The 22933-nt window shown below is 40.0% G+C and overlaps 1 protein-coding gene across 11 annotated transcripts in view; it reads right to left on the minus strand.

Annotated features, from left to right (window-relative positions):
• cacna1da (calcium channel, voltage-dependent, L type, alpha 1D subunit, a) overlaps positions 1-22309 on the minus strand; it is a 56077-nt gene extending 33768 nt beyond the window's left edge. For 4 of the 11 annotated variants that reach the window (XM_068593822.1, XM_068593821.1, XM_068593819.1 and 1 more), the window contains exons 1-7: positions 22036-22309; positions 19522-19981; positions 18816-18921; positions 5066-5205; positions 2211-2377; positions 1455-1607; positions 372-568 (exon numbers count right to left, since the gene is read on the minus strand). In XM_068593822.1, coding sequence (XP_068449923.1) covers positions 372-568; positions 1455-1607; positions 2211-2377; positions 5066-5205; positions 18816-18921; positions 19522-19835 — 1077 coding nt within the window. In that variant the 5' untranslated portion in view covers positions 19836-19981; positions 22036-22309. Of the gene's footprint in view, positions 1-371; positions 569-1454; positions 1608-2210; positions 2378-5065; positions 5206-18815; positions 18922-19521; positions 19982-22035 lie in introns of those variants that run through there. The other 7 variants (XM_068593825.1, XM_068593826.1, XM_068593824.1 and 4 more) reach the window with 3 other exon arrangements.
• Between the last annotated feature and the right edge of the window lie 624 nt (positions 22310-22933).

Consider the following 22933-nt stretch of genomic DNA (forward strand, 5'->3'; position numbering starts at 1 on the left):
AGGAGCACAGAGGAAAGAAAGGGAGAAAAGAGTGAAATCAACTGTTAAAGGTAGAAACTGTCAGACGAAGAAGAACAAGAAGAAAAAGTTTGACAAAAGTAGCTTTTTTTTCAGATAAAGAAGAATAGAGATTTTGCAGGAAAACTAAACGTATCAGGATAGCATCTTATTTTTGTTGTGAGTTGTTGAATGCATTCAATCTATTAGTCAATCAATCACATCAGAGTGATAAGAGCTGCCTCAGGAAGTTATCAGCAGCTTCATCATCAGAATGTCAGTCACATCTTCGTTGTGAGTCTGATCTGAAGAGACAGTTAAGCTAAAGGCGTGTGACAGTCACAGGATGTTGAAGTGGGAGGGCAGAGACTCACCCAGTACAGCACATCCGTCCAGCCCTCCATGGTGATACACTGAAACACTGTCAGCATGGCAAACAGGAAGTTGTCAAAGTTTGTGATGCCACCATTGGGACCATGCCAGCCTTCCCTACACTCGCTGCCGTTGATGGGGCATTGTCGCCCGTGCCCTGAGATCGCACAAGGAGCTGGTTCCTCTTCTGCTATAATATCTGAAGAAATAGAGGAAAGACGTTTGTCTGTAATTATTGCTGAAAACAACATCATTATTTCAAACATTATCTCAAACTAAAGGCCCTCAGATGATTTAATCGGACCCTCATCATGTTAAAAATGTATTGTTACACCTGCTGTTCTCCAGAAAAGCTTTCTTACTCAGTAATTCTTAATGAACATGCGGAGCAGCACCATGTACAGAAGGGAGGGGAAAACAAACACTACTTTTAAGTGGCCCCCCTGGCAGTAAACAACCTGGCCAGCAGCTACCAGGTTATTTAAGTTTGGGACCCCTGAAGGGACTTGCCATGTCAGTTTGTAAAATGTCATCATTGCGTTATTATGAATCCCACTGCTTTTCTTGGGAAGACCTGCCCTGCGTAGCAGGTTGAGGCAGACACAATTGGTTTAGTTTAGGCATTAATCTCAAGTAGTTAGTGTCAGGAGAGCCAATCGGTCAAGCTACAGAACCTGAATAAATCAGGTTAACAATACCACGACAAGCAGGGATGCCTTGCCAGTCCTAGCTGCACATAAACAGTAAATAGTCCTTTTTTTTGCATGGCCCTGAAACCAGAAATACACTGAACATGTTTTATTCCCCATTAAAAAAGGTGCCTAAACTTTCTATGATTCAGTACATATGTAATGCACATATGCTATTATGTCAACTTGACGGAAAAAAAAAAAAACGTTGTTTATCTGGGCCCACATGTGGTTAGCTAGAGTATCAGGTTTCACCTTCCGAATTGAGAAATAAATGCTGATGTTTGTTAAAAAAGTTTTACCGTCAGGCTAATATTACTGCTTGTTACGTTTACGTTTCTAGACTTGAAAGTTGACTTGATTTCATGCGTACAGCTGACAATAAAGAGGACGTACCTGCGCCAGGAATGAAGCAGGTTGCGTGCATTTTTCCGATAAAAAGCTCCAGGCCGATAATAGCATAGATGATGATGACAAACAAGACCAGAAGGGCAATGTGAAGGAGAGGTACCATGGCTTTAATGATGGAGTTCAACACCACCTGTAAACCTAAGGAAGGACAAAAATATACACATCACATGAAGCTGCTGTACTTGAATGCACAGGAAGAAAATACAGCTACAGACTTCAGTTGCACCAGTGCCCGTCTCCATCCCTGGTCTTACTGCAAAGACAACTGCGTGGGGTTTATGATGGTTCACAAAACCATGACATTGATATGACGTTATTCGTTTATAATATTTTGTTTATCAACAACAGATGTAAGCATACAGTATGTGCGCAGTGATATACTACAGCCAACTGAACGTTTTCCCCATAAGAAGGAAGTTGTTTTTTGAATGTTTGATACCAGTTTCAGTAAATATTTCCAAACTTCTAGACCGACATATAGTTATTAAATGTGTGACAAGACTTTACGCACAGTTTTTATTACAGAGCTCATTTCTCCAGGGCGCTCATTGAGATTTTGAATGGATGTTTTTGAAAAACACTCATCAGGGATGATACAAAGAGCATAACCCTGCAACGTACATTTTACTGTGATTAATAAGGGCTCTGTTCATTACATGGTATATATAGAAAATGTGTGGTGAATCTATATGGAGTTGACATGGGTTGCCTGTGTGTTGGCGTTGAGAGCTCAGCACTTACTGGGTACTCCTGAGACCAGCCGCAGAGGTCGCAGCACACGGAAGGCTCGAAGGGCTTTAACATCGAATCCACCTGGTTTACCTCCGTGTCCGTGCATCGACGGATGGTCTCCGTCGACTTCTAGCTTCTCTTCTTTGGTCAAAAGCTCCAGCACAACACTGAAGAGTCTGTCAGAAAACAAAGCTCACACTATCAGTCTGGCGAGTAAAACACACTGTACAACATACCATGACATGTTCACTTCTGAGCTGCTCATGTTTATTGTATGTTCCATGTCCTTTCTTTTTTAAAGAGATGCCAAACAAAGGGTTTGCGTTTTGCATTAATCAATAATACAAGTAATGGTTTGTTTCTTCACATGAACATTACAGTAGACATTTTTTCAAGCAATATATATATATATATATATATATATTGAGAGAGAGAGATGTATTGTTTTATCTGACTGTACTTCTTCTAGATATTACAAGCGTATCAATAATCATTAATGTTGTGACCCTTTAATTTACTGTTGTTGATCCATCCTGTGAAACTATAATGTCGCATGCATCAACAGTTTACTTTACAGCCACCCACAAACCATACTGATATCACCAGGAAACAGTTGGATGACCAAGAGTACTACACAAATAATAATACATATAGCGCCTATTAACGTTAATAGATGGGATAAAAACTGGTTAATAAACATTGTACTGGTAGCTTCCACACTGTAATTTTAAGACGATTGTTATTTATTTATTTTCTATATAAAGCCAGGGGCGATGCTGAGTAGTACAGCAGTATCCCGCCTCCTTTGTGTCAATGCAGTTCAGAGTATACAAAAAGAAGATAAATGCAGTACAAGAACGTTTTTCTGCTGTGATCACAAAGTGAAATCAGCAGTGTACAAATCTCCCACCATGAAAGAGGCCACTTCATTACAGTCAGAGAGACGTTCCTCACCGAGCCAAGAGGAGAAATCATCTCGACACATCACATCAAAGATGTGGACTAAAAGCAGGGAATGAAGCTGCCAATAGGAAGGAGTTCTGAGGGCCCATAAGCACAGTCTACTCTGGCTTATGTTATACTGAGTCACAGCTGTAAGACTGACCGCCTGCCACTGGGGCTTCATTACTCATCCAGTCATGTTGAAAACAAGACACGTCAACCTTTTTACTGCATATACCTCTGTCTTTACCAGTCAAGCTGTATAACCCGCAAAGTGGTTTTAAATGCAAATGCCTTTACAATCATTTAGTAAACTATGTTACTGTATGTTAGGAAGTTTAATAGTTTGTTCTTCTGTTATAGGCATCCATTGGTTTCATGGTATTTTTGTAATTCTACACACTCAGCCGAAAAGTACTTTTGCGGCATGTAAAAATGTGGATAGTTTACGTCCCAATGTTTGGAAGTATATCATCCTTATGTGAAAACAAACAATTTAAAATGTAAACATATTTACATATCAGACCACCAACAAGGCAATTTTAGCATTGTTTTGGAGTCATGTAAATCCAACATGTTAATTGTCTGTATGTGTTGGTCTCCAAGTCATGAGGGAAATATTTCTATCTATCTATCTATCTATCTATCTATCTATCTATCTATCTATCTATCTATCTATCTATCTATCTATCTATCTATCTATCTATCTATCTATCTATCTATCTATCCATCTATCCATCTATCCATCTATCTATCTATCTATCTATCTATCTATCGATCCATACAGATACATACATCTATGTATCTGAAAAAAATGCTGTTGAAACATTACTTGCCCCGCTATAATCTATAAATACAAAGACACACAAACACATTGAAGTGGGCTGAACTCTGACCTTGCAACATGACTTTAGATTTAACCATTTCAGGGTCATATTGAGCCATACATTTTGATTCTGCCAGTATTATTTCAGTGTGTCATTTCAGTGATGTCGCAGGAACAGCCACTGTGTATAGCATGAGCAGCCGTCATTGCATTTGATTACATGGCAGATAAACCCTGCATGCTTGGATACAGACAGCGATCTGACCCAGCTGCCCACTGGACTGTGTGCAAGAGGAGAGAGAGGGAGAAAAATAGAGGAGAAAAAAGACGCTGCGATTAGGATGAAGATAACGAGAGGAGAACGTGCAGGAGATAAGAATGCGGGCAGAGTGAGGAGGGGAAGTGTAAAGCATGACGTACAAGATCAAAATGGATGGGGGAGGTATAGAACTAGCTGCAGAGACAAAGCAGAGCCGGATGGGAGAGTGTGAGCGAAAGAAAGTCAGTGAGAAAAATTGGGAGGGAGTGTTGGAGAAGAGATGAAGTATGGAGAGATGGTGACTCACTCCATGGTAAAGCTCTGATTTATTCTCTCTGTCTTTTCTGGGTCATATACTGTGGGTGTGTGAGGGTCTCTATTAGCCACTTGGAGCAGAGGCTTAAGCAACTTTAACTTTAACACTGACTTTTGCAATTTTGAGGTGTTGGTCTGTCTTCTACACCTTGTTTTATATGCTTTAATTATTATAATAAGTTCTAATACCCATTCTGATTATAAATCATGGGCTGATATCATCCAACTGAATTTACGCAGTTCAATTACTAAACTGGATATTATTGACTCGTATATCTGATACTCTCTTGCTGCTACCTTTTGTAAAAAAAATACTTTTGTAAAGAAGATATTTTAATTAATACATTTAAAAAACTGACAGTAAAGTCTAAATCCATTGAAATAACTAAGCCTTATGATATGGTCTGTACAATTACACATTGTTTGGCTCACCTCACATGATGCCCACTGGTGCAGGTGATATGAATAATCAAATACATTATGCACTGTATTTAGATAATAATAACTGAACTTCATACGTACCCTATGACGACAATGACGAAATCCAGCATGTTCCAACCGTTTCTCACGTACGCGTTCTGGTGCATCACCAAACCGTACGCGATAATCTTCAGAAAGGTCTCAATTGTGAAAATGATGAGGAAGGCATACTCAACCGTTTCCTGCAGATACACAGAAAAAAAAGAGAAGAGAGAACAATAGATTTTTGACAAGAACTATAGATATGATGGATTATCATGAGAAAAGAGACGTTTTGGGGTGATGCTTTAGATTACAGTCTGTCATGTATAGATGGTCCCAATATGTATGTGTGTATGTTGCTGCAAAGTAGCTGAAAATTCAACATGGCAGCACCGAATAGTTATACAATCACCACAGTTTCAAGGTGGGCTCCTGAGATTTGTGTCACTAATTCAGTGTCCGACCAAATGTGAATTATCATCACGTTGTGTCCTTCTGTCCTTCTGCAGGGCATAAAAACACAGTAGATTGGAGAGAATTACGCTGCACATCATGTGCTGTACATTAAAATATTAGCTATCCGCATACTGAATTAAAAAGATGCATGTTGTCATGTAAATGCCAGTCACAGAGATGGCTGCAGTGCAGAGAGTATCAATGGGGTATTTCATATTGGATCAGCTAGTGAAGCTTGCTGAGTCTAAGAATAGGAGGATGACTGTATAATATCTAGTTCACCAGTGTGACATGTTCCTCACGTCAATCAATTAAAAAGTAAAAACAGCCTTCTTTAACCAGAGCAGCCGAATCTTGAGCTCATTCTGATCTGACTAGGTCTCTGCACATATTCACAGAACAATATGAAAAACATGAAAACATAAGAAACCTTGAGTTGCACAAGAACATTGCAATAGTAAAAGTATCATGTAACTCAAGTTAAAACAGGTAAGACCAGAAACTGAGAGAAGGTTTTTGGTATTTAACACAACACAACGGACAGCTTACCATGGAGATCTACCTTCTGAGCCTCCACAGCAGCAAATAACAAGTCAGTAGTCTGAACTATTTACCCAAAAGTAACAACATAAAACTTAATGAGCTTGGAAGATAAATTGATAATATTAGTCCAGTGCAACACATCTGTTCTGAACTGGCCAAATGCTCGGCCTGTGGTGTGAGAACCACTCATACAAACAACTTCACGCTCAACACTGTCCTTCATTGGGGCATCCTCAATACACATGCCATGACATAGTTGCATCACACACCCAAGTCACAGCTTCTCACAGTCAGAAACATCAGTGAAATACACTGGTTCAGGAAAAAAACACCTGGTGCAGTGAGTAAAGGTATGTAACCTGGCCTGGGAGCCAAACTGAAAAGGGTTTCTGCTTCAGAGGAAAACAGACATACAGACAGTGATTCCTTGTTTTAGATATATATTCAGGTAAAAAGCAGCTTTGCTTTGGAAATGACGGTGAAAGCACAAATAAGAAACAAACCACACTGATGAATGAAAACACTGATTCACTTAACAGAGAAACCAGTCAGAGATCTCTTGCCCATCGCTGTATGATTCGGCTGAGAGAAGTTAAAAAAGGAAAAACATACTTTAATTAAAAAGATGTTATGTGGAGACTATAATCAGTGATGTAACACAGCATTGCACTTTTCAATTGTTGTTTCAAAGACAGAGAGAGAACAGGAACATCAGGCCATCAGGTTGAGGTCGAGTGAAGCTAATAACAGAGGCACTTGCTGCCAGATAGAGGTGGTATGTGCGTGTTAGTGCAGCGCAATGTGTGAGAGGCTGTAGGTGGATACACCAGGGTGACTCAGTTTATTTAGGACAGTCCTGGGACCTCCCTGGAGATATGTAACTATAAAGAGGCCCTCTTCTTCCTTTACGCATGCGACAGGTCAACATAAACTCTGCATACTGGTACCCATGATATCTTTCCGTCAATATAAGTCATTTAATTTTTCACATGGGATGCCTAAGAGCTCTTATCATACACCATGCAGACAAATGCTAAAAGCCACACACACATATACATTATGATATGCATAATAACCTCTACCGCCTGAGGGAGTCCTTAATCCTTTGCTCTGTGTTCTCTACAGACAGCATAATGCAAGAGCACTGTGGGCTGCAGGGGCTCGTTTTCCCAACAGTTTACTGCAGATTGTGAGAAGCACTTAGCCCAGAATAGGAGACATGGGCCTCTTTGTTAGTGAAGTAAAAGGTTGAGTTAAGCTTGTGGCTGCTCCCTCCATGACAGAGCATGCTCAGGGCCGCAGGGAGCAGACAGGACTGAACGATTTAATCGAGGATGGAAGGGAAGTGACGGACAGACCAGTGAACATCGAGGCATTTACGGGCCAAAAGGAGCAATAGTAAAGCAGCAGTTATCTGTTAGCATAACACCAGGCTTCAGTTAGGTGGCATGCTTGATCTATCAACAAAGTGCCCAGTGGTATATGTGAATATAAAAGAAAAAAAATATTATATAATATTTCCTCTTGTGGGGTCTGCAGCAGTAATTGAGTAATAATTGTAAAGATACAGAAAGTAGCATGTAATGCGTTGTCAGAACAGTTTTAGCTTTACAAGGCCAAGTCAATTTATGCAAATTGCCACTTCCTGGTTTGCGAAAGCATGTTCAATATAATAGCAAATGATAACCATTCCCTCTTAATTAACCAGCAATTTATTCAATCATAAGAACATTATTCTGCGACCAGAAATAGAACGAGGGAGAGACACGGAAAGAGAAGGAGAGTGAGGCAGAGGCCATTGGGGAGGACCATAAATATCTCTGACTCATCTTAGGTTATTTGTGCTATAAAGAGACTTACAGTATATGCTCCCTTTTCTCATACAGTATATAATACATTCATTTTTAGTGATCACTTCACTTGCTGCTATCCTGTTATGTACACACACAACCCAATAGATCACACAGTACACAATACACACACTTGCACGGCAAATGTTTATAAAATACACGCCAACGGCATATGATAAACTCATCACACGGCATAGTGCATGTTTCCCCTCGACCACCCACAGGTGAGTGTTCATGTCTACACACACAACTCAGTTCATCTCACACACTCACAGAGCTCAGATCACCACATGACAGAGGATGCTAACCCGCTGAACCATACATTCCTTTACATAACTTGCCATTTGACTGAGATATGCGGACACGCGCAATGTAAACCTATTAACAATTCAGATGTCCCTGTGCACAATGTCCATGAAGCTCCATCTATCTTCCTTCAAGCTAAACACAGAAAATCAGCAATTACATTTTGTGCGTACTAAGAGTTAAAAGGGAGCTATAAAGTACAATAATGCAATTACTGCACCATTGTTCAAACATTATCCTTATTATTTAAATAAAGTCAGTATAAACTGTAGCCTCCTGAAGTGAGATGAGGAATTTCCAACTGAGGGCTTATATACTGTCTGTAATAATAATAATAATAATAATAATAATAATAATAATAATAATAATAATAATAATAATATTAATAATAATAATAGTAATAATAATACATTTCAAATGAAACACTGTTCTGTGCCAATTTTATTTATACAGCCCAATATATTTTTTACCTAATTACAAATTTGCATCAAGGGGCTTTACTATCAACATAACAGGACACCTTCTGTCCCAATATGCTTGTTCATGTTTTTGTCAAGTTACTAGACAAAAATACCCCTATGTATGCAAGCGTTGACACTCAGTGCGTTTACATGATGGTATTAATTCAAATCTTGCTTTAGTCGGACTATGCTCTCTTTCGGGGCAACTGCTATTATCCTAATATACATGGCAGTCAATAAATCGAATCATTGGCCGAAAGCATGTCATATCCGATACGATAGGTGGCGCTGTTTTCATTAAATCTAGTGGTGATACAGCCATCTCCGCTTGACCTCTTTACTCTTCATGATGGAGAGAACCCCGCTACCTTCGGTGGTTGAGAATAAACTAATGTGTCAGTGTAATTGGTACATTTCAAATTATTTAAATTCATTTTGTATAGCCCAAATCACAAAATTGTCTTTCAAGAGCTTTACAATCTGTACACATCCAACATTCTCTGTCCCGGGACCCTCACATCAGTTTAGGAAAAACTCTCCCCAAAAAACAACAGGAAAAAAAGGGAAGAACCCTTTGGGAGAGCAACAGAGGAGGAATCTCTATCAGGATGAACAGAAGTGCTGCAATAGAAATGGATGATCGTATGAAAGGATAAAAAACCTTCATAACTACTATACTATGACCAGTGATCTTTTTAGTGATCACTGGATGATTTAAGGCTGTTGCTTAACGCGACTATAAGTAGCATGAGATTAGCGTTTAGCGTAAACGTCTCATTTTCAAGTTTTGACGAAACCGTGAAACAGTGATGCTATATAAATTAGGAACTAAAGAATATTTTCACTTTCAATTAATCCGTGGATTATTTTCCTCTCTAAATGATCCATTGCAATTACCTGAAGTGATGTCTTGAAATTTCTTGTTTAGTGCAACCCAACTGACCAAAACCCAAAGATATTCAGCACAGATAACTAAGAAAACTAGAATATATTTATTTGAGGAGCTGGAACCGGAGAATCCTGTAAAACATAACTCTAAGTAATCAATGCAAATGTATGTCAATCATTTTTTTGAGGAATCGCTGCAGGTCTAATCTATGAATTATCTCACAAATATCTTTGCAGCCTATTTAATGAATATCTGATTGCATGACCACCTGAGTGTTACAACATGTGCATGACAAGCCACGTCTGAGCACGTGGCTTTGAGCCCAAAGTCACATGACTCAGAGTTGTATAATGTGAGTTTGATATCTGTGTGCGACGAGAGCGCTTAAGCGTAGCAAAGACAACAAACCACAAGACATAATACTCAATGCTAACCATATATTGTACAGTAGAGAGTACACACAGTCAGTGAATGCAACCAAACAGCACGGTGTGATAACACAGCAGCCAATACATGAAGCTCTGTCGCCACAGGACAGTTTGAGAGCAGATCTCCCCTGAGTGTCACAGAAACGTTATATCATTTTGAAACTCATCCTGCACACAATGAGCAGACATATATTCTGTAGGACTTCCCACATCATTTTCCAGCTACATCCCCCTACTCAATGCGCTCTTCATCCCTTGCTAACTCTCTTTCCTTTCCCTGTCTGTATAGATCAGTGCCATCCAGCCAAGCCAGGGGAGGGAGCTGAGGGCAGCCGGTATTTAGTGCTTCTTCACGGCCTACTCCTGCAGGTTTGCACAATAAATACATGTGATTGAGTGTGCAGCCTATGTTGGGGTGCCTGTGCCTTAGTATGTGTTATGTATAGGGTTTGTGTTAATCTTCTGTTTATTTTAATAAGGCTTGGCATATTACCTGGTGATGCTATGTGTATTATTTTTTTTACATTTTATCCCAGTTTATTAATCATGTATTGCTATTTCTCATCAGGAAGTAGTATAATGTGTTTGCTAAAATCTCTTCACATGTCTTTGTATTGCTTTTATTGTTAAATGTTATTGTGTTCAATACTGAACTACTGACTAAATTCAACAATAAAACAATAACAAAACCAACAAGATGTCTTGTTTTGACTTGAATCCATAAAATTTGAATTTAGCAACGACACTACAATATACTACAAAGTGTACCGCACATCTGTTCGTATGCAACGTTTTTTTTATAGCTCTATATAGCTGGGCCCATATGTTTGACATTACAGTATGTTAATGTGTCTTGGATATGGTGTATGTGTACAAGCAAATTGTGTGTGTATGTGAAGTACTGTGGGGGCAGCAGGATTTGTGTGAGGATGCGGATGTCATTCTGCCAAGGAAAACATTACAAGTGCAGGTCATCTTAAGTATACACACACTGGCAATGTCTTCACAAAGAAAGAAAACATCATACTGAAGACTTGTTGCATAAGCTCAGTGATGCATTGCTTATAGTTTTGCCCTAAAGTTACAAGATCGACACGGAATTGCACAGCAATGTAGTCGTTCAATCAAGATGTTTTTTTTTTTCTGTTTGTCAAATACTGCAGCTGTCAGACTCTGTTTGGCTTCACACAGCAATAGCTCAGTGCAGTATGACTAGAATCACAATATTTTTAAAGCGGTCATCTACAATACAACACGACTTGTGCAAAATGGTTTGTCAGCCAAAAAGATTCAACCTACTGAGTTCATGAGCAAAACCATGAAAGCTTCTCTTGATGTTGTTTCATGTGACTGAGTGTAGAGGAAAGTAGTGAATCTGTAACCTCAATGCTGCAACACCTCACGGGGAGTAAAGCGTTGTCATTTCAGTCAAGCCAACACACTCACATTACATTTTAACTGACACTTTTTGTCTTGAGCAACTTACATTTTTGCTCTACACACCATAGACATAGGGAGCAATTAGTGGTTTAGTGTCTTGCTCAAGGACACATTGACGTGGACTAGCAGAGCCGGGGATCAAACCACCGATCCTCTGATTGAAAGACGCGTATGCTAACCACTGATACACAGTTGTCATGTCACTCCCAAAACTCACAACTATGGACACACACACACAGACACACGCACACACACACACACACACACACACACACACACACACACACACACACACACACACACACACACACACACACACACACACACACACACACACACACACGCACACACCGTGACCCCTGGTCCCTTCTTCCCTTTTTTCTTTGTGGTTCATCATTTGCATTGTGTGTCTGGGAATGTTAGTGCTCCGTACTGTGCTGTAAATCTGCAGAACACATGTCCATGCTTGCAGATGTGTGTCCATGTGAGAAAGCACATATAGCTCAATGGAAACAAAAGCAAATGGTTAAACTCAGGAAATTAAATTTAGAGCCCATAAGCCAAACTTCAGCTCTTCAGCTCCATGCTGGACGTCAACCAGTCAACTCAACTCTTTTTTATTTTTATTAAACTTAAAGCTTTGGCTCAAGGAAACATTTGACAAGACGCGTATGCCTTGTTTAAGTTGAATATTTTCACAGAAATATACGTTATTACTGACATCCAGTAAATACAGTGTCTACCTTAAAATTACTTCAATATCTGCATGACAGGATTGGGAAAGGAAGAATACTCCACTTCTTTGTCTGAGTTGAGCAAATTTCCGCCAACCAGAGCAAATAAAAAAGCAAAGGAACAATTATTATAAAGACAGCAAGGCCCACAGAAACAATCATAACTCAATGTGACATAAGGGAAAAATAGATCAAACTCACAGTTAGTGACTTTAAACTTTTACATTAATTGAACGAAATGATTTAAATCAGCGAAGTGATCTATGATCTCAACCGTTACTGTTAAAAGGTTTGGCGTTTCTCTTGCACTTTTTGTCATTTCTTGTGAATGGAGAACCTGAGAGGTGAGAGAAAATACAACTAGTCATTACACTCATTAAACTGGTTGTTGACAGCCATTCCTCTCATGGACTATTCAAGTTTCTGTGTGTTAGAAAAATTCACTTAACCCCTCGGAGTCAAATCATTAAAACAGGAACATTTATTCGTTGCAAGGAAAGAGCAGAGTCAGAAGTATAACGTGACAAATTGCATATCCAAGACTGCTCAAAGAATGAGCAAAGCGCTACCTTCTTAAACAGCTTATGGTTGTCAATACACCAAAGCCACCATGACGTCTTCATGGCGTCATCCCCCCAGTATGTCTTCAGATTGGCCTCGGCATGATGTGATAACAATGAAACTGCACGTTCTTTCAGACGGAGACACACAGATTCCCCTGTCTCAAGGCTATCAGGAGACATGCTGACTTTGTGTGTAAGATTAAACAAGGACAGTAAGATGAGAAGTCTGAATATAACAGTGAAACAGTAATTGATTAGGAGTGAATATGTTTTTCTTCCAACACTGAGAACACCTGCTCAAGTTTGCATTATAACAGGTACTATTGCTGAAAGGTAATAATGTCTCTGTCCTGAGGTTATATGTTTCCTTGTTTCATATATTTAAATCATTCATGTTTAGTGCTTCAATTTGTTATTCACTTCTCTTCTTGTTTTAGATCACTTCACTACCTGCCTTTGTGTGTTCTCCCACCAGTTTTGATTGTCTGCCCCGCCCTGATTAGTTTCACATGGTCACTTGTTTTCACTTCCCCAATCAGTCATTCACTATTTATAGGAGCCCAGTTCATCATTGTTGTTCACACCCAGTAAATGCTATTGTAATATTTGCATTAGTAAATAATAACTAGACTGATAGTATAAGCAGGACAAAACAACAAATCATAAATAAACTAAAAAGCTGACAAACTCACTCTTGTCATTTGTCACTCTTGTTCAATGTTGTTTACAGAGCCTGAGAATAAATTAATCATCTGCCATTCCCCTTTAAGGTGACCTGTTGGACACACACAGTGTGTGCATGCTCTTCTGTTCTTAATGAAGGCTGCACTTTCACACACCATCCACACAAAGCTAGCACGGCTCTGACTCCCTCTCTTTACTCTCTCTCAAACAAACACAAACACACTCTCACACTTGCACACACATGCAGAAATACACGTTCAAGATAACAAGCAGGGACAGTGCTAGTGTGAGCCACAAATGAGCAGTTGCGTTAAGTGACTAAACACATACTTCTGACATCATCTCTATGGGAGCCCACAGTCCAGACGTTGCTGCTTGTGCCAGCCATTACACACACACACACACACACACAGACACCGCCAACTGCTTCATCCATCACACACGTACACATTTACACTCTTCTTTACACGTGCAGCCAAAACACTGGCACATGAAGCCCTTCTCAGATGGAAATATGTCATCAACTCCGTAGACTCTAAATACTATCAAAGACTTGCAAAACGCAACATCAGCAACTCAATAGTATTTTAAAAAACACAATTGCATATTGACTTTTGAATTCTAATTACACACATAATCAGGTAATTACCTGAACGATTGTGGTGTGTGTTGGCTAAAAGCATTTCTATTTGTTAGCCATTCTAGGAATGTACAGTACATGCTGTTTATTTGGCGCAGAGCCTATGACCTTGATTTGGTGACTACAAAGCTGGCAAATAACACAAGGCCATTTTTCATACAAGAGAACAACAAAACCCAACTGAACCTGAGTCGCTAATATGTGAAATATCTAACGTAGTGGTATTTCTTCTTTTACACATTCCTGATCTGCGTCCTTTAAATAGGTTATAAAGGCAAGATGGAGGATAATATCATGGAGGCACTTACAATATCACCAATGTCATCAAAAGAAGAAATGTCACTGTATCGTGCCGCTGACAATCTTGGACAAGAACCACTGCAATATGGCGGATGCCTCTCAGTGGCTGGGTGTCACACTGAAGCACTTGGTGACTGTGATCAGTCAACAGGCATTGGCTGCCAGTCACAAGTTTGGCTCTGTGATGGTTGTTGAACAGCATTTACATCAGAAATGACTTCTTTGTTAGTAGTTGCGCACTTTGTAGGGCACGGTCGCTATGTGCATTTCACGCCTCTAACAGTATTATAGGCGTACATATATTAACAGGACTTTGCTTCGGGTGACTTGTGTCTTGTGTAACAGGCCTGAGAGTTCATTGACGTCGTGTGCAAGAATGAACTGACAGAAGCCGTGTAACATTTAGGCAATAACTAATGACAGATCTGTTTGATTAGTAAACAGATCTTAGTGTCTTTAGTGTATTAGTGTATTTGAACCTGTGAATTAGGAATTTCTGCTGGCCTGCACATGGTGTTGTAGAACAAGGCCAGTATATGTTTAAGCACTAATTTATATAAATGCAACACAGGATAAATTGTCATAGTGCACTATGAAGATATTTTGTGTGACTATTGAGGATATAACTGTGGGAAAAGGGAGATATCTTACTACTCAACATTAGTATTCAGTCACACATAACATTTAAAAGGTGTAAGCCTACTATCTCAATAAAGATAATTATTATAATAATTTAATATGAAAATGTCATAATTAAATAATATATAGAAACACAAGTGTGTCATCTAAATTGCTAAAAACAATAGCATACAATGCAAGTGATGCAAATTCTGCTTTTGTAAATACTCCAGTGTAGTATAGTTTAGTCTATTGTCTTAATCTGATTGTGGAAATATTTATTAATTTCTCTATATATTTTCGCTTGAAACTGTTTAAGTCTTTTTTGTTTACCATGTGGTTATTTCATATAGACTATTATTTATTAAACTACAAGAAAACATGTTGTATATTGATGTCAATCGTTAGCAAAATATGAAAGACCAGAAGATTTTGCCTATACTGCCCAACTCTCCTGATCTTAAAATGGATGATATCCTCAAATGAAACAGCTTCCAAGCATGAAGCTGATTTAGGCTGTGAGTTCTCTGCTGGCGTCCAAATGACCTCTGCATCGGTTTGTCTGAGACATTCCAGTCTTTACATGTTTGTGTCCTTTTGTCCCCAGTAAAATAAATCGCTCTGCGGCTCCAGAGTTATGCAATAACAGTGGTACAGGCAAACACTACATGATACCATACGCAATTCACTGTGTGTTGCCTCACTAAGGAAGAGACGTATGAATCATATTCACCATGAAAAGGTCATTGTTTTGCTCAGCTACCTTCAGCCGGAGCTGCCCGGGGTGTTGAGTCTCAGATAGATAAGTCAGAAATGACCTTAAAGCAAAGGCAGGAGGGTTGCAGACTATTTGTCTGTCCCCAAGACAAGGTAGGTTTGGAGGAGACACAGTCACGTGCAGGATGGGTTGCGTGTTTCATATTGCAGTAAAATGACTAACCAAAGGAAGAGCGGAAAAGGAGAAAGCTAAGCAGAAGGAAGAAATGACTTTGAGTTTCTGTCAGGGTTTGCTGTCTTACGTGCACGTGAGTGCTCGCTACATCCTGTTACTCACTTGTGCCTCCTGGTGGAAGCAGGACCTCAATCCTTTGCCCAATGTTCTGCCTGAGGAGGAAATTGCTTTCTATTTATAATGAGCTGCTGCATTTAACCAAGCCTTAATAACAAGACGGACAGACTCATGCTATTAAGGCCTCTGTGACTTTGCAGCATTGCAATGTTCTAACCCAGAGCAGCTCTGCAGCACCTAAGCCCTGTGAAGATCGTGTCACACAAGCAAACAAATGCAATATGTTTATGTTCATGGAGTTCATGTTAACTAAGAATGCACTAAATGAAAAGTCTACGCATTCATAAGCCGAGACATCAGCTTGTCTGTTATTGCAACATTTCAGTGTGTTGAAAGTTACACCACTTTTTGAATGTGTGTGTGTATAAAAACCTGCTTAGTTCCACAGCCTAGTGATATAATTTGATCCTTGCTTTACACATCAGGCCCCTCAGCACCCCATCTCAAGTTTCATATGAGTTCTCAGTCCACCTCTGAGGCTGCAGAGCAGAGCGGTGTGAAATGGCAATCTCCACTACAGCCGTACCTGCTGGCTGCTACAGAAAACATAGCTCAGCACTTTTGTCTCCAGTGCTCCTCCTGTGACTACAGCGTGAGTTCTGTAGAACAACGAAGGCCAAGCTGGCACACCTGCCCTACAATGTATTCTATTGTTCAACCTCTGCTGAAAAGGGAAAGATTGCAGCATTGGCCCTCTGGTTTAATTCTGCAGTGTCAACATTAAATCAGATAACAAAGTCCTGTGCAAGCAATACACAAGGATCCATATGAGAATAAGCAAAAATGTATACAGTATAGTGCAGTTAAAGAAGCATCCATATAAGCACAGAGAAGGCGGTTATGCATTTTCAAAAAGTTAAGCTTTTTCCTGACTACAAAAGAAGTGACTTAATTATAAACAACTTCATATCTAATCATCAACATGTCATCTCTTCTCTAGCTAATGATCTTGTTCATGACGCATGTTGGCCGCAACAATGATGCCGCTCAGTCCCGTTACATTTTGTGTACAAAAGTGCACAAAATGTAACATTATGGTTCCTTTAAAATAAGATGTCGGAATAGCATCCCCAACTGTAATCCTATAATCATGCACATAAGAGACATATACAACATCCATTAGAATACAGTGACAAATATGACACAGCAATGCCGCAATACGTTCAGACAAAACACATAATGACGGCGTCATTAAAAAATGCCAAAATATCAATCACATGTTCACACTTCCAGATTTGGTTTGCAGTATGAAGGCTGATATGAGACATGGTATTTAGCTTCTAAGCAACCTTAGTGATTTGCCAGACTTGAATGTGATCTGAACACATGAGAAGGAAAAGCTCCGAATATATGAATGTAAGTTCTGGCTCTGAATTTATTAACATTGCAGTTAAGCTCCATTATGGCTGCATTGCAACTTCATAATAATAATAATAATAATAATAATATGTGTGTGTGTGTGTGTGTGTGTGTGTGTGTGTGTGTGTGTGCGCGTGTGTGTGCGTGTGTGTGCGTGCGCGGCGTGCGTGCATGTGTGTGTAACTAGCCCAGTTCAAAAAGACTTGCTTGCTGATTAGAATAGCCTTTTAACTCTATTGCTGCTGTGTTTGTATTCACATCAGCAAAATACACACGTTTCGACATTGCTTCCTTCCGAGTCCAACCAGCCTCTCAACGTTTTTCTACACCCTTGTTCGTTTCTTCTTTTGCAAATAGGAACATTTTCTTCTTCCAGTTGACACTATTAAGACAAATTTAACTCTTTCAAAGCCAAACGAGCCCTGACAACACACTGTACATATTACTGTATCAGGTAGTGTAATGTCCCAGATGGCCCACTTTCCCCCGATGCACCACCGCTGCGTAAACAAACACCCTGAGGTCACCCTCCAGGAGGTCAAACCGAGAAGCAGTACATCTTACTTCTCCAAAGTAGAGCAGAAACCCTTTTAACTAAAGCTGCAGCTTATCTTGCACAGCAGGTTCAGCAGCGTAACAGACTGAGAATCACTCCCGCCGGTCTTTTGCACCGTGCTGGTAACCTCTGCTAACATGTTCCTGCTCTCAGATGAAGCTTTCAAGAACATTGAAATGTCTGCAGACACACTGTATACGCTCTTCATGAATCATTGAGCACTACAGATAAATTCTGCTCATGCAAGGAGGACCACATTCTGTGTTTTTGTCTGGCTTTTGGAGAGAGCACTCCTACTCAGCTGTGGAACAATGCTTACAACACTACATCACCCATAATTCATCACACAGACATAAATGCACAAGGTGCACAGAGTGGTGCAATGACGATAAAGTCTAAAAATAGAAAGCTGAATAAAACCTCTGTACAGGGAAACTATGACATGATAAAGCACCAATGAGGGTAGTTGTCAAAGTGTTTCTCTGTGTCGGCACCGCAGATACTTGCAATCTGCATGATGAAGCAATATACGAAAGATACAATCTGTATGAAACGTCTCGCTACTATAGCAAAATATCTATATTCTACACCGACCATATCTCTTATCCAAAGGGTAAATACAATCACATTTCTTCAACTGAAAGAGGATTATGAAGTCACAGTGCATGTTGAAATGAATCTTGAAACTATTCAACCAAACAAGAACAGACCAATAGGCACTAAGGGAGATTATCTTCCATTTTTTTAACTTCTTATCACAAACCTAACAAGCCAGACATTAGGATTTAAACAATGGGTACTCGGAGAGTCCATATAAAAACTATGCAAAGCAACATCAGTTGTTTTTGGCTTTAGCAGCACTGATACAATAGGCACTACTTGAATAAAGGTATCAGAGTGACATATCTACTCACCAGGTCATGGTTTGTGGAGTTGGAATCATCTGCAGGGAAGGGGACATAGACAGCTAAGGCCATACAGTTGGCAAAAATAGCAATTAATATAAAGATATCAAATGGCCTGAGAAAAAGAGTTAAGGAAATTACAGAAGAAAATGATGTAACAGAGCAATATAAAATAATATAAATAAAAAATAATTTTAAATCCCTGATGAAGACTGATACTTTAAAAAGCACGACAAGAAATCACTGAATTTGTCCGTCATGAATAATTACCGCAGCTCAGATCAAACAAAGGTATGTACAAAGGACCTGTGAACGAGTAGCGCAGTCAGCAACTCATGATCATTTTTAATTTTCCGTATCTATTAATGTGGCAGTTATTTTACCTAATCCATTAATCATTTGGTCTATTGAAGGTCAGAAAATAGTGAAAAATGCACATAACAGCTTGCCAGAGCACAAAGTGACATCTTGTTTGGCTTTGTTCTAATTAAAATCTAAACCATATTGATATCCTGATCTAAAACTAAAACTAAACGGGATTAAACTAACTAAGAATTTAGTGTTTTTCTTTGATGAATTACTTTTCCGATGAAGTCATTATGAAACCAGTTGCCAATTAGTTTTCTAATCTAACCGCTGAACTGGTAAACTCTTTGCTCAAATCCCAACACTCAGACATTCAGCCAGCTCTACATAACACCACTGTCAAGGATACTTCCACTCCACCAGGCTGATGCAGGCCCTGCGTATGGGGTTGTTGAGGTTGAGGCAGAACAGAGCCCTTGGTGGCCTGCTATTGGCATTACTGCCCTGTTTCTTGCTTTTGGCATACTGCTGCCGCTTCTTCTGTGCCAACGCACCGACCGGGATGGTGCTGGACACTGGGGCAGGCAGGGCAGAAGGTGCCGGTGCTGCCACAGGGGCTGGGGTTGGGGCCGCAGCAGGGGCAGGGGCAGGGGCAGGGGTTGAGGCAGGAGGGGCCTCTGGGGCCGCGGGGGCCGGGTCTGGGGCGGGCCCGTTGGCGCTCATGATGTGGGCGTGGCTCTGTGAGGAGCATCCAGCAGCATGGATCTGCCAGGGTAGACTGGGTGGCTGGAGAAGGGCAGAATAGTCTGACCAATGAGCTGGTTCGTCACCAGGGGGAGCGACTCTGGTGCTGCTGGCATAATTTGCCTCTGAAAATGAGAAAAAGGTGAGATGAGAACATGGCGTTGGTACATTTTACAGTTTTTTTTTTATAACTGAACTGATTATTATTGATATTGAGTTTAAGAGAGGAGCACATTAAATATGTCTTCATATCGTGACATTGACTTGCACAATGCACTTGAATAGGCCTTCAAGTTCTTCTGCTTGTCTATAAAGCCATGAAAGGCCTTCTCAGGTCAACTGGTTTAATTTCTTCCATCATTCTTGAGTCAGTTCATTGACTGGTGAAGCTGCCTTTAGATTGTATGCCACAAGATGCTTTAATAATCTTACTGATGAAAGATAGTTTGATAATGAGCAAGACATTGTTTTTAACTGAATAATATGCAAGTCTTTCAGCATGCTTGTTGTGAATGGTGAATAGTGAACTACTATTATTATTACTGTTTCATGTCTTTTCATAAATTATGAGCATATGTAACATGCAAGATAAATTATGTTTGCCTTTACTTAAATGTGTTTTTCTTCAAGCTAAGTATGACAATGCAGCTCAAACTGCAAATGGTAATTTTTGGTGCTAAATCAAAATATGGCTTTCCCTGCAATATGTTGTGCTGCAGAAGGTATATATTACAATATTATACTAAAATGGTTTTAAAAAAAATGAGAGTTCAGTTAAGTAAAGTGGTGCAGAAGTTCATATTGTGTATATAGTACATACTGGCCCACAAATAACATTTAAGACAATGTGAGAACTTATACTTTAGCTTAGACATATATCTGATATTATGACCACACACACCTGTAAAAGTCAAAGATAGTGGCTTCTTGAATTGCTCAGGGAAGCTATTTGTTTAGCCAAAAACATGCAAATAAAAATAATGTGATCATATGTGCAAGGTACCCTGGCGTTAGCCTCAAACCGTGAAAGTAGTGAATCGCTCAAAACTAGAAAAGAGGCACATTGGCGTGGTTCTCATGTTGCCATCAAGAGTCTACATTTATTAAACAAAATTCCCTGAAACTGAACAAATTCTATGAGGAAAAAAACAGAAAGCAGATGACATGCAGATGACAAAACACACACACACACACACACACACACACACACACACACACACACACACACACACACACACACACAAATTAAGCTGTAAATTCAGAGCTGCCACTCTCAGGCATCACTTGGTCACATCAGTTGTATAAGTCCTTGAACTGATGAGCAGGCCCGCAGAGGAAGAAACAGAAAAGGTCACATTGCAGTGAGGCTGCAAGAGGAATTCATCTTCATATTGTATATTTAAAAAATAGGCTATGAGTGTTACTGTGACGTAAGACTGCACATCTTGTGTAGAATTCAAGCTGCCAGCTTCACATCTCCTTTGTGCTACAATGCTGCCTCCGTGTAGCCTTGGTTAGATCAAGCTCAATATGGGAACAATGCGTACAAAATGCGCGTATTTTGGAATATTAATTTCACTGCTGCATCAACAACGTCGACCGTGCACCCGTGATACAAAACGGACGCTGACATGTCCATGAGCAACTCGTGACAAATTAACCATCACCAAGCGTACTCGTGTTTCTCCTTGGACGCCACCAAGATAGTATGTGATAAAAAAAAAATCACCCCCAAAAATGATGTGAAATGACAGACTGACTCGACTCCCAGCGCTCATGGTGAAAAATGAGCAACAATGGTCCTTGCTGCTCAGCAGAAACAGCTGGCAACGTTATTACAACAAACCTCAATCAGTGATGCTCTTACACTCAGGGCTAATATAGTGGACAGTCCACATGACCAGAGCCCACCTCCGTTTGTAGAAAAGGTGCCAGCCTGATGTCAGCTTGGCCATGCTCTATTAAAATGTATTTAAATGCATCGTTCATGACAAGGCGACGAATCTCCTCCCCTGAATCCACAAAACATGACAACGTCGAGAGGAAAGTGGCCATTTAATAAAAACTGCTGTCCTCTGACAATAATGAGACAGCATCATCATTGCCCGCATGCAGGAAAACGCAGCTATGCTAAGAGGCTAACTTCAGTTGGTGGAGCAGAAACCGCACCGTGCTGTACCTTCTCTGAAGACTTTATGACTCAGCCGCGGTCCTCTCCGCTCGGTAACAGGCGTCCAGTTCTTCGCGGGGCAAAAATCGCGCAGGTCCGGTCTCAAACGGCGGTTTAATATGCATCAGCTCCGGCAGCAGGAGGGACACATAAAGCCTGTGCATTAATTAAGCTCTTCCATGGTGATCGCGGAGAGCTGGAGACAGGAGAGTGCGCATCACACAACAGAGCATCCTCATCCGCTGCCTACTTATCGTCACGGCGCCAGTGAACAGTGAAACGAGTCTACACCAGAAAGCGAGCTCTCCTTCTGCTGCTGCACAAGACTGCTCACTTCAAATAGGTGCTATGGCTTGTGCGCAATGTCGCGCTCTGAGATAAAAGGAGACAACTTTTTCAAACATGTGTCACATTCAGCACCCGTCACGTGAAGGTCATTAAGACAATACGACCATTAAAACGCTGGTTTAGCAACTTATCTCATTAAATGTACATGGGTACGCTTTCGAATAAGGCACTCCATGTTTTGTTATGGTAAATACATTACATTTTAAATTAAATAAATTATAGAAAATATTAACTAATTCTGGTTCGCCAAATTATGTCAAATTAATCTACATTTAATCTGTTCGAGATTTTCATATCTTGGCAATCCAAAACTTGTTATTTTTAACCGTTTTCAAGCATTAGTAAATTATCAATTAACCATTAGCATTTGTAAAGACTGCCATAGTATGGTATCTAATATTGCAGACATCCTAAAATTCAGAATGTTCGGGTTCCATAATGTTTGGGTTACGTTCCGGAATGTCAGTGTTCAAGATTTCTTTCCAGAATGTTTGGGTTCTGGAATGTCCAGGTTCTGTTCCAGAATGTTCCACTTCGTGAATGTCAGGTTCCGGAATGT

This window comes from Clinocottus analis, unplaced genomic scaffold (genome assembly GCF_023055335.1).
Source record: "Clinocottus analis isolate CAN_PGR_092001 unplaced genomic scaffold, fCliAna1.0.p SCAF_3, whole genome shotgun sequence".
Classification (NCBI taxonomy): domain Eukaryota; kingdom Metazoa; phylum Chordata; class Actinopteri; order Perciformes; family Cottidae; genus Clinocottus; species Clinocottus analis.